The sequence below is a fragment of the Sinocyclocheilus anshuiensis genome, unplaced genomic scaffold (assembly GCF_001515605.1).
Source record: "Sinocyclocheilus anshuiensis isolate Anshui unplaced genomic scaffold, SAMN03320099.WGS_v1.1 scaffold590, whole genome shotgun sequence".
In the NCBI taxonomy this organism is placed as follows: Eukaryota; Metazoa; Chordata; class Actinopteri; order Cypriniformes; family Cyprinidae; genus Sinocyclocheilus; species Sinocyclocheilus anshuiensis.
Window position 1 is genome coordinate 1,430,760 of NW_015544192.1, and position 13,185 is coordinate 1,443,944.

A 13,185-nucleotide genomic window follows, 5' to 3' on the forward strand; every position below is an offset into this window, starting at 1 on the left:
TGTGAACACAGCAGCAACTGAATGCTACCCCAGATAGTCACGCAGTGTGAAAACAACGGCGATCCGACGAGTTTGAAAATCGTGCAGTGTGAATTCGGCATAAGATGTGCTAACTGTCATGACTTCAGTTGTTCAACAATAGATATTGCAGGCCGCTGGGTCTCTGTTTTTGTCGTTTTGCACTTGGATGTCTTTCAATTCAACACTAAATCCTGAAAAAAAAAAATGTATCACGGCTGTTACGGGGCAAACAAGACGTGACATAGTTCACTTGTGGTCTCTCTGACAAAGACAGGGTTAACAGCACAAACAGAAAGTTTATTTACGGCTTTCGTAGCCGCGACAGGCAGGGTTGAGAGTTCCCAAACTGCCCTTATGGCCGCTACAGAACAGTCAGGAGGTTTACAGACAGCGTCCTCGGGTGTGACAGACAAGGCTGAAGGTTCAGAGACAGCTTCCTCGGCTGGATAGGGACAGGACAAAAGTCTATAATTGGCCTCCATAGCCCTAACAGGACAGGCAGAGAATTAACTAATGGCCTCCATAGCTGTTACAGGACAGGAAGTGAGTTCACAGACGGCCTCCATAGCCGTGATGGAACAGGCAGAGAGTTCACAGACGGCCTCCATGGCCGTGACAGGACAGGCATGAAGTTCGAAGACCACGTCCTTGGTTGTGACAGACAGGACTGAGAGTTCATAGGTAGCCTCCTCGGCTGGGTCGGGACAGGAGAAAAGTTCATAAGTGGCCTCCGTGGCCGATTCAGGGCTGGACGAAAGTTCACAGACAGCCTCTGCGGTTGGGTTGAGACAGGACAATTGTTCACAGATGGCCTTCATGGCCGGTTCAGGACAAGACGAGAGTTCATCAACGGCCTCTGCGGCCGGGTTGACAAAGGACGAGAGTTCAGTAACCATGACAGGCATGACTGGGGATTCAGAAACGGTCTCCTTGACCAGTGCAGGACAGGACAATAGTTCATAGGCCGTGACATGAGCAGACGGAATTTCATTAATGGCCTCCTTGGCTGGAACAGTACAGGACGAGAGTTCATAAGTGAGTACCACTGACACCTCTAGAGGGTCTGCAGCGGCTGCCACCACCTCTGGAGGTTCTACAGTAGTACCATCTGGATACAGGGAGAGTTCATTAGCATTCTTCTTAACAGGACAGGTACAAAGTTCAGCAATGGTCTCTTCGACCGTGACATGACAGGCTGAAAGTGCGTTGCTGGGCGCCACCATCGTGCAAGGAGCTGAAGCGAACGCCTCCGCCTCAGAAAGTTTTGCCACCTTTGGTGAAGCTGCGGCAGGCGCCCTCGCCTCGGAGCACCCAGCCGCAAGCGTCACTCCCCCAAGAGGTTCTGCAGCATCAGCCGCCACCTCTGGAAACATCACAGTGGACGTCGCCGCCTCGGGCAGGTCTGTGGTGGTGTACGCAGCCCACACGCAACATAAAGTGATCCCCATCATGGGAAGCGCTTCAGACAGGGGAATTAGTTCAGGAACAGAAGCAACAGACAGGACATGACCAGACTCTTGACGATCAGTTGTGATGTGACGTGACTTTGGAAGATCAGCTGTGACGTGACGTGACTTTGGAAGATCAGCTGTGACGTGACGTGACTCAGGATGATCAGCTGCGAGGTGACGTGACTCAGGATGATCAGCTGCGAGGTGACGTGACTCTGGATGACCAGCTGCGAGGTGACGTGACTCTGAATGACGAGCTGTGATGTGACGTGACTCTGGAGGACTAGCTGTGATGTGACGTGACTCTGGAGGACCAGCTGTGGTGTGACGTGACTCTGGAGGACCAGCTGTGATGTGACGTGACTCTGGAGGACCAGCTGTGATGTGACGTGACTCTGGAGGACCAGCTGTGATGTGACGTGACTCTGGATGACCAGCTGTGATGTGACGTGACTCTGGATGATCAGTTGAGACGTTACTGGACTTATGAGGAGCAGCTGTGACTTGACTTGACTTACAAAGATCAACTATAACTTGACTTGACTCATGACGATCAACCGTGACTTGACTTGGCTCACGAAGATCAACTATAACTTGACTTGATTCATGACGATCAACCGTGACTTGACTTGACTTGGCTCACGAAGATCAGTTGTGAGTTGACTTGGCTCATGAAGTTCAGCTGTGACTTGACTTGGCTCACGAAGATCAGCTGTGCCTTGACTTGGCTCAAGAAGATCAGCTGTGATATAACGAGACGTTGTTGTCGCCGCCATCTTGCGAACAGGCTCTGCTGTTGCCGCCATTTTGTGAGCGTGCTCCAGTGCGGCTGCCATTACAGGAATGAGTGCGGTGTCGCGTTCCTCCATGACACCCACCGTGAACGCTGAACCAACAGTCCACAAAACATGATCCAAAAAACTACTTAGTGACAAACGAGGACCCTCATGAATCACTCTTGATTTTAAAGGCTGGTTAAGGCCATCACAGAAAAAGTCAATTAACATACAGTCCGGTAATTCTGAGCCATTAGCCAAAGCCAAATATTCCTCAATGTAACCCTCAAGTGATCGTGTGCCCTGCTTGAGAGCTAGTACTAGAATCGCTGTGTTCATACCTGACCAATGTCCTTCGGTAAAGCCGCTGGATCCTTGAATGGCCGAGTATTCTGTTACGGGGCAAACAAGACGTGAGACGGTTGGATCCATTTGCAAGCTTTATTAAGGGTGTGGTCAAAACAGGCGAGGTTCAGGCAATGGCAAACAGGTATATAGAAGACAAAACGAGCAGTCCAGTAAACAAGCGAGGGTCAGTCGACGGCGAACGTAATCCAACAGGGGCGAGACTAGAGGGATAATCCAGGTACAAGGCAAAGATCAGAACACGAGAAAACAGACAAGACAAGACTAATATAAGGCTAGGAAAACTAAGCAGGCTCCGTAAGGTAGCTATCAGCTATAGCAGTGATACACGCTAAACAATACTCGGCCCTGAGAGAGAGGAAGTGCGTTGCTTATGTAGCATATCTGATTGGATTCAGCTGTGTGTGTGTAATCAGTGCATTCAGCTGTGTGTGTGTAATCAGTGCAATGGATGATGGGAACTGTAGTCCGGGTGAAGTGCAACAGTAGTGTGGTGCAAGAGTCCATAGTAGTGAGCGGGTGATCTCTGGTGGTGAGCGAACGGAAGTGCATGGACCGTGCATGGATTCGTGACAACGGTGTCCTCAAAAATATTATAAATATTAATTTGAAAATGTATAATAATAAGAAATGTTTCTTCAGCAAATCAGCATATTTTAAAGATTTCTGAAGTGACACTGAAGAATGTAATGGCTCCTTACAATTCAGCTTTGCCATCACAGCAATAAATTACAAATATATTATATTATATAAAATGATAGTAAGTTATAAAAATTGTAATAACATTTCACAATATTACTGTTTTTACTGTATCTTTGATGCAGAATGCAGCCTTGCTGAGCCTTCTTTCAAAAGCATTAAAAATCGTACCACCCCTAAATGGCGGTGTAGATTAAACATCAAATTGTGACATAGATATTGTTATGAGTGTGTCATATAATAGAGTATTTTTGTTTTAAATGAGAACAGAAGGTACATTGACAACGTCAAACTCCCATTATTAAGTATTGCATAGCCTACTTTGTACTATTACTTAATACTGTTAAATTGCTGAAATAATGCAATTTAATAATAAAAAATATTCCTACAATATGTTGCTATTATAGTACCTTTGTTTAATTTTACTTTTCATTTGTACTAAAGATTGCCTATTGACTTGTTCTTGTTTCTTTTTAGCATACAACAAGAAACACTGAAATAACCATGATGTAATTTGATAGAATACTAAGTGAATTAAAGAACACATTTGAAAAAAATTGTTCACAGTAATGTCCAATATGTCTCATGTAGTCCCAACACAAATGGATAAAGTAAACTTCCATTTAAATTGATTGCACCCAATGACATTAAGCTGTGACGAAATGTTCAAGAATTGTGTTACATTAGCTCACTTTAATTAACCAAATTGCACAAGCAGAAAAAAATCCATTTTTGAGTGCATGTTGCCTCTGATCACCAACTCTCATTGAAAAAAAAAAATCACTTCTGCTCGCTTTATAACAAATCACCAACAGTGTGAATGTACCTAGAAAAATTACGTTGCTGGAAATTTTCAGACAGTCTTTGCATAAATGTGACTCAGATGCACTTTGCATATTTTTAAACACCCACTGTTTATCCATTAAACCTGCATTAAGTGTTTGTGACCCATAAAGCGTGAATGCAGACATTGTCTCTTTCCAGTCCCACTGTATATGCTCCAATCCTCTACAGAGATCCATGACCCAGAAAGGAGGAGGCAGAGAGAGAACAACAGCTAGACAGAAAGAGAAATCTCTCTTCCTCTTGGTCCTAGGAGGCTTTATTCTCCTTCCTGGTACTGTTCTTCTGCCTCCAGGATTTCATGGCACAAAATCATAGCAGCGCAACCATCCTTTTTTGTGTGTGCTGTGCTGAAGGCGCTTGTACACATGAACCTGCGCTCACGCAGGGGACTGCAGACTGTTAGAAAGAACTGAGTTGATATTTTTGTGTGTGCATCGTGCAGAGCAGCTCTTGAGATCGGTTAAACGATGTCCCGTGCTGTTTTACAACCTTTTGTTTTAATAAGAGTCCAAACCGAAGCTATTACAAGCCTTTGACTTTGTTGCCGGCCTCTTCTAATTGCCTGCTTCCAGAGAGAGGTCTCTGAGGTAAAGCCTCCCGAAGTTATGACATGATCCAACCCTCTTAAAATCAACAAACAACCATTTACTCTTTGCCCCTGAAACAGTCTGCTACCCAATTAGCACATATACTGCAGCCGCATCAGTGAGGGCTTTAGTGTCCACCTGGTGAGAACATCTTCTGTTCTCTTCCTGCTCACACCTGAACTTCCTGTGGTCCAATTAGAGTGGCTGTAAGTATGTGAAGGCTGCAGCTAAAGGAGCAGCCTCTAGCAGTGAGCCTCTCTCAAGACTTAACTTCCCAGCTCTGCTTGAGCTTTCTGGCACTGCTTGAGTGCAGATAGAGCGAGCTGACTGCACACTGATTGAGACAGAGCAGCTGCTAGCTCAGACCGCAGGGATTCTGCTTTTCTTAAAGGTGAAATGTGTCACTATCTCCCTAAAGGAACCAAAAAAGAATTGCAAAAAATACAAATAAATTAGTTTCCAATCAGTTCTTCTACTTAGCTAGTCCTGGCCTATAAATATTTTTATATTTGTTTTGAATTTTCTTATTTCTTATTTTATAGATTTGAATTAAAAAATATTAAATACAATTAATATAATTTATTAGTAAAAAATATTTATTTTAATAGAGCTGGGCAGCCTCATGGGTGCTGACTTTGAGGTCACATGACCAGCCAAATACAGTACTACTACTGTTTTATGCTGATAACACTTTCGCTCATATAGTAAACTAATAATTGCTTGCTGCAAATAGAGAATTTGTATGCATTTCTAATGGAATTGGTAACTGAAAACTACTGCTTTTGCTGCATCAACACTACTATACAGTTTGTGTCAGGATGAGTTCAAGTCAATTGCTATACCAGCTAGTGCAACAAGTACAGAGTGCGCCTTTAAAACTAAGATAGGAGCAAATAAAATAACAAATTTTAAGAGTAGAAAAGTGTCCTATTTCAGTTGTAACATACTCTTGACTATTGGGATAGAACTGAATCGACTTAAGTGGATGTTAGCATGGATGCTAATATGACACTATCAATTAATTACTAATTTTTATTTTTTTTTGAGTGAATGAGGGCAGGGAATTATGGGAGGAATGCAACCCAGGCTCATTGAAAGTGAACTGAAGTCATCAAAGTTTTACTGCCTCTAGTGTTCGTTTCAACTGGAAACTGCAGTGATTCATACCTATAGGTGCGTTTTTTGAGTTTTGCTGAAACATAGATAGAGGCTCATATTTCCAAAAAGCCTGGGTAAGAGGAATGAGATGTTGCATCTGTGTGTCCTGCATGAATATGGAGCATGTGTGCTTAAAGGGATATTTCACCCAAAAATTAACATTCTGTCTTTTACTCACCCTCATGTTTTTCTGAACCAGTTTGACTTTCTTTCGTTTGCTGAACAGAAATGAAGCCATTTTGAAGGCCGTTTCAGCTGTTTTCTGTTTTTTCCATACAGTGAAGGTCAATGATGTTTTAAAAAAAAAAAACATTGGACCACACTGACTTTCATTGTATGGACAAAAAATACGTTTCTTGGTATATCTTCTTTTATGTTCCACAGAAGAAAGTCAGTCATACAGGTTTGGAAAGACATGGTGGTGACTAAATAATAATAGAATTAATGAAATTCTATTATTATTTAGTCACCATCATGTCGTTCCATGGATGATCTCTTTAAATGCTATAGGCTACAGCTCCGTCAATCCAGCTGTTTTGTATCTGACCCATATCTGTTGTCCAAGAGCATATTTGTCCCGAAGTGAAAAATCAAACCTGACTGCTATAAGCCACCAAAGATGCCACTGATCAATAATCCATGTTAAGTTTCCCACTTCTCTTCCACTCAAGTTTTGTGTGGATGCAGAAAGATGACATTTAATATCGCGTCAGTTTTTATCTGGAATAATCCTGTCAGCAGTGTTGCCTCAAAGTGTGAACTGCATGTTTGCGGTGACTTTTTCGATCAGAAGTGGCTGTATATCAATTTGTGACATGCAAATGGACGTATACCCTCTCCTCTCATGTCTAAGGTGGTCTCAGGGCTGGCACTGCAGATAAGTGGAAGAGTTCCAGCGGGACGGCTAATTCAGCAGTCCCCTTCGTCTGCCCTTGAAGTGTTATGCTTGGTCAGCACTCTCTCCCTGACAAAACACACTCTTGGGAGACCAAACACCCACACCTCCCGGCTCTCGCTCCTCTCGTCCTCTGCAACCAGCAAGAAAGACAAAGATGCAACATGACATAAAAAAACACACCTTGTTCCGCAGTGACATACAACCGTGCTTAGACCTCCCAGGAAATTTACTACTTGCTCTGCCCCGGAAAGAGTCTACCAATACGAGGCGGCCTGCTGTATCGCCCCAAGAAAAGTACATGTCTCTGTCACAACGCATCTCTGCACGTGGCGGTACTCTAAGAAAGTTCACTATCTCATCTAAGCATGACCGGTGGGGTGCCCGTTCCTTCATCACACCACACCCTGAGAAACAGACCCCTCTGTGTGCTTGTTCTCTGAGAGGAAATCCATCCTCTTCACTTAACTTCAAGTTCACGTCAGCATGCATCTTGTCTGTCTGGCACTAGAGTCCCCGCTGTGTGATGTATGGCACATGTATGCGATTTACAACAGAGTCTTAAGGATAAAAACCTGCCAGTCATGCAAGGGTCAACAACTGGCCCTTCAGCAGAAGAGCCTGTTCAAGCAGCCCACTGACATAGTAAGAGGAACAGCCTGCAGTCCTTTAATAACAGCTATTTTAATCTGTCCCCTGGGCCCCCTGCCACTAGCACTAGCCCTGCCTACCGAACTCTCCAGCCACACTGATGTATTAGATCAGGAGATTTTTTTTTTTTCATACAGCTGCCTGTTCTTAAATCATTACTTGTTTATGGCGCTGGCAGGTTTCGTTGACATAGGCTGGTTTTGGATGTTGGCTGGTCTGATATGAGACCTAACTTTTTACCTTTAGGGTGCTGAGTAGGGTTGCAGTTGCACCAAATGTTTGTAAGGTCTTTGGGACATGAAGTTCACATGTAGTGAATACTTGTTAGTTTATAGCAAAGTCTGTACATAAAGTTGCACAATTTTGTCCTAAGGCAAAAGTTAGCCCAGGTTGTAAGCTTTCTGTAAAGAATTGTGTAGTCACATATGATGTGTTCGTTTATCGATCCAATAAGAAGCGTTACAGTAAAAAGAGTAATGCTGTGAAATATTATTACAATTTAAATTAGCTGTTTTCTATTTTAATATGTTTAAATTGTAAATTATTTCTGTGATGCAAAGCTGAGTTTTCAGTAGCCATTACTCCAGTCTTCAGTGTCACATGATCCTTCAGAAATCATTATAATATTTGGTGCTCAAGAAACATTTCTTATTATTATCAGTTGTGATGTTTAATATCTTTGTGAAAACAATGAAAAGTTCAAAAGAACAGCATTTATTTGAAGTGGTAATTTTTAGTAGTCACCTTTGTTCAATTTAATGCACCTTGCTGAATAACAAAATTTTTAATAGTAGTTTCTAAATATATATTTAAAATGCAACTAAATCTAAAAAATGAGATATTTATATATATATATATATCCATATATATATATATGAAGAGTTTATTTGCAAAGACAGATAACTCCGTTTTTTTTTTTGTTCAAAAATCATGTTCTTTATTGTTATCAGGTTTTTATTGTCTTTTATTGTATTAGTTAGCTGTATTTTTTTGTTATTTTTTAACTTAATCAAAATAACCCAACTGCAGTTTGAGCGAGAATAATTGGAATGCACAATGAAAAAACATCATTTTTGAAAATTGTTAAAAATGGAGTTATCTGTTTTTGCAAATGAACTCTTCATATACTTTTACATTCAACAGCAGAAGAAAACTCATACAGGTTTAGAAGAACAACAGACCTTTAATTTTTGGGTGAGCTATTCCTCTAAAGCAGCCTAATTTAGCTGCTGTTAAAATTTATGTCAATAATGTTAATCAAACATTAGAAAGAAAATCACTCACTGTCCTTGACCGAATAATTTTATTTTAATTTCTAAAACCTAGCATGCATAAATAGTGCCTGAGTGTGACACGCTATTAATTTTATTCTGATGTTCTGCTATCAAGTCAGATGTTGACATATTAAAATCATGTAAATTAGTACGATGTCAACAACATTGTAAGGTAAAAAATTAGGTCTTTGATATAACCAAATATTTAGTAGTGCATAAATTGTAACTTGAAAGCATATAGTTCTGCTGCAAATTGGTACTAAGTTATAACTTGTGCACAGCTGGTACAACCGGCCCCTAATCTATTTTAGCTCTCTTGTCCAGGGTTTCAGCAATAAGTCATGGTTTCTAACACTGTGTCCTAACCAGGTTTCCAGCGGCAGGCGATTTGTCTGTGCACGCCGAACATGAAACTTCTATGCGATGTGACACAATCACAACCGATCACTTTCTGTATTTTTTGGTGTGTTTAGATTATTCATAAGCCTTGTGTGAGCATAAATGTGCTTGTGCAGGTGTGTGATTGTGTGCGTTTGTGTGCTGATGATGAATGGAGCTCAGGTTCAGGAGAGGTGCAAGGCTGCAGGGCCCTGAGCTCAGATATATGGAAGCAGCGGGAATCAATCAGGAATATCAATTTCCAGAGAGCTGTAGCAAAGCCTTGAGTGCGTTGAAAAGAAAAGATGTCCTCCTCCCAGATTACATCCTGAGAGGGGCTGGAAAACAGGCACAGGGACTAGTCATCCTTTTTTATTCATTTGACAGTAGAATAGGTTAAAATGGTTTGTTACTTTACACTTAATGCAAATTCTTGCTTTCTTTTTTTTCTGCCTCATATTTTGCTATTTCTACAGTCAGATGAATATGCTTGTGTGTTTAAGAAAGTATTTCTATAAAAGAAACTTTCACAAATATGCTCGTCAGCCTCAGGTACTTTAATTATAACTTTTTATTTGCACAATGGCAAGAAATGAACATAATAGAAATAAAAATACTTCATTTCATTCAAGTTCATTTTTTCCCATAATTTTATCAAACAAGATGGAATGTTTTAGAGTGAAATATACCAACTAATGCACAAAATTCCTCAACTCCATTACTTAAACGTACTAATGTTTGTGCTGATGTTTTCCCACCAAAACTGTGTTCCGTTTAGGATGATTAGAAAAGACTAACGGGAAGGAAAGTAAAATTGAGGACAGGGGGAACAAATTTGGTAACAAATTAAAACTAAATATTCACAAAAAGACTTTTTGAAACATTTTGATTAGATAAAGGGGAAAAAATTATAAACACCTGGAAGATTTTATAATAAATTTGCAGGGGTTTCATGTTATAAGGTGACATGCCAAAAATGGTAATATCTGCATAAAACAAAGCTGTAAAACTATTTAAAATTCACCCCATTTGTTCACTTAAAGGTGATATTGTGATAAAAGAATACTAATCTAGTGTCCATTTATAAAAGGATGAGTTTAATATTTTATCCAATGTATTAAGCCATATACAATGGGGAAATGAAAATTTACGATATAGTTGGAATGTCCCTCACCTATTGTCTTTTTTGTTCCTCACTCTGTCTTTCAAGGTGATTCATCAGGGACATGCGGTGACCCAGGCACACCATCCCACGGCAGCAGAGAAGAGAGTGACTTTCGAATACGCAGTAAAGTGCACTTCAGCTGCTCGGTGGGATACGAGCTTTTTGGCTCTGCAGAGAGGATGTGCTTCCCCAATGGCACATGGTCCGGTACTCAGCCCTCCTGCAAACGTAAGCGCCTGCAGCAGCTGGCATGATACAGCATCTCGAAAACTGCCCATCTCCCATATTCTCTTTTACTTGGCTAGATGAATGCAGAAGTAGGACATCTCACCCCTAAGCTACTTTGTCAGTAGTTTGTTTTAATAAGTCAATGGCTGATCTAATGCTTTGTGCACACAAAAATAAGATTGTGTTGTCAAAGCCGATATTTAGAACTGATTGTCATTTTGCATGTAATGAAATCAGTTTTTGATTTGGTATGTTAGCATGCCCATGTTAACCCCTGCAGGTAGATGCCATAGCTACACCATCTGGTTCCAAACATATTTTTGCCCATATTTTGATCATGCTTTTTTCATTTAATCTTTTTGCATTGGCTGGCCATTCAAAAGTAGCCACTGTTTTCAGATGAAATCTGAATTTAGATTTATTTAGATATATTAAACAAAAAATAAATAATAATTATATATACACTCTCATCAGAAGTTTTGGGTCAGTATGATTTTTTTATTATTATTGTTATTTTTTTTTAGAAATTATACTTTTATTCAACAAGAATGCATTAAATTGATCAAAACTCACAGTGCAGATATTTATGTATATTTATTTCTATTTCATATAAATACTGTTCTTTTGAACTTTCTGTTCCTGAAAAAAATGTATCACGCTTTCCAAATAAATACTGTTTTCTTTTTTTTTCTTCATACAATTTTTTTTTTTTTTAAAGAGACAGAACAAAAAATCACAGAAAAAAGCAGATCACATCTCTCAAGAATTATGGTTGAAAAATGGTTGCTATAGTAAAGATTTAGGCATAAAAATACAAAAAGACTGAGAGCAACTAAGAGTTGGTTTAGAAGTAGAGAATGGAAATCTGACCATTTTTCCTCTTCTCATTATTGTTGGACTAACAGTGGAACTTCTTTATACCTTTTAACAAGCATTGCCTTATTTCTTTAGTAGCACTACTAAGTGCTGAGCAGAAGACCTTCCTGTTCATTTTAATAATGATATTCCATCCAACCCCCTGGAAGCAAGTGTTGTCTTTATTATACCATAAAATAGTCCCAAAAGTAATTTATCAGTGACAAACAATAAAATCAACTACCCGCTAAATAATATATCACAGTCCACATTGTTACCTGATGTTTTATTTGGGCCTGCTTTCCTGTATGCCATTACAGTTGTACAGTTGTCCCACACCACGTAATAATCCCACATTTTCCTAGAGGCTGTAAGGTCTACAGCACAAATGAAAGATGACTAGCCACTTCCAGACACAAGCAGGCCGTGTTTTCTACGGAAACATGATGCACCATCTTGTTTCCTTGCTCCAAGACCTGACTAATGGTGTTTCTCCCAGTGCTCCCACCTCCCATTGAACATATAGTTGACATGACCCAAGCCATTGTGCGGGAATCATTTTTTGAGAGATGGCAAATGGCACAGGTATACAGGAACAGTGACTAATTGAGGGGGAAGGTGTCACGCTATAATCCGTCCCCCATGCTGCAAAATGACAAACCCTGTGGGAATCACAATGGTCAGCATGTCATCGCAAGACAAAGAGAGTTCTCGAGTTTCCCGTCATGGAGGTGTACCGCAAGCGCTGTCTTTTTAACAGCTGCACAGAGAGATGATTCCATCCTGAAAGGAAGCCTGAGTTCTTCTATTGCAGTCAACCAAAAAAGCACTTTGGCTTGGCGGATTAATAGGTTTTCAGCCAGTTAATTCACTCAACCAGCATCTCTGTGGAAATGAAGAGCTTTCTTTTTTTGTCCTTTCATTTCCTCTGTCTTGGTGCCATTCTCTGGGTATGATCTACAGGCCTGTCATACCATATCTTCAAACTTCATCCCCACTCTTTTAAGCCTTACAGATGCTAATACCTCATTCTGTTATAGCCACTGTCCCATATCATAGTCATTACATGATAAAAGATGTCTCTCTAATGATCTCTCTTCCTTTAGACCTTCACTGTCTTCCTATCAGATGTCCATAATCTTAAGATATATCAAATGCAGTTTGGGGGAAGCTACTCAAAAAAGGAATATACTGTTTTACAGATAATGGACTACCTCTCAAAATTTGTAATCAGATTCATAGACTAAGTGCTTCATGGCAGAGTATTTGCATTACTAATTAAAAAAAACATAGTCTCATGTAGCCAGACCTTTGACTGAACAGCATATGTTCCCTTTCAGTCGGTCACTCCCGACGTCACGTCGGTTGACCGACGAAATTGGGATCTCGCTTAGAGGGACCACTCCACTTCGAGTGTAAACTAAACGAGCCAATGCACATTGGCATGCGATTATTGCATCCAGCTGCTGCTGATCACAGCGTGAGTATAAGTAGGCAGCAGATGCAACGCATATTCAGCTTTTCGCTTCCCGGTAGAAGGCTGGGTTCCATATGTAAGACCTAAACGGATCCCATATGTGTAAAGTCCACGGTCTAGCCTTGAGCCCGTGTTTCCCCGGCAGACCTCTGCAATTCCAAAGAGGGTTCAATCACCTCCATTGTTTTTCCATATGCACCTAAGGGATGTCATATGTGTATTGCCTCCGAAACCTCCCTCGGGAAGGTTCGAGCTTCCGCAGCGTCCCTGTTCCAAGTGAACGGGTACGTTTTCCCAGTGTTATCCAGTCTTACTCAGTGGGTAGTGCCATAGTAGCAGTAGCTGGTCCTCTTGTGCA

The 13,185-nt window shown here is 40.7% G+C and overlaps 1 protein-coding gene across 1 annotated transcript in view; it reads left to right on the forward strand.

The window, feature by feature from the left end:
- LOC107696540 (CUB and sushi domain-containing protein 3-like) overlaps window positions 1-13,185 on the forward strand; it is a 193,207-nt gene that overhangs the window by 144,574 nt on the left and 35,448 nt on the right. The window contains exon 49 of the mRNA XM_016496907.1: window positions 10,313-10,495. Within this exon, the coding sequence (XP_016352393.1) occupies window positions 10,313-10,495 (183 nt within the window). The remainder of the gene's footprint in view (window positions 1-10,312; window positions 10,496-13,185) is intronic.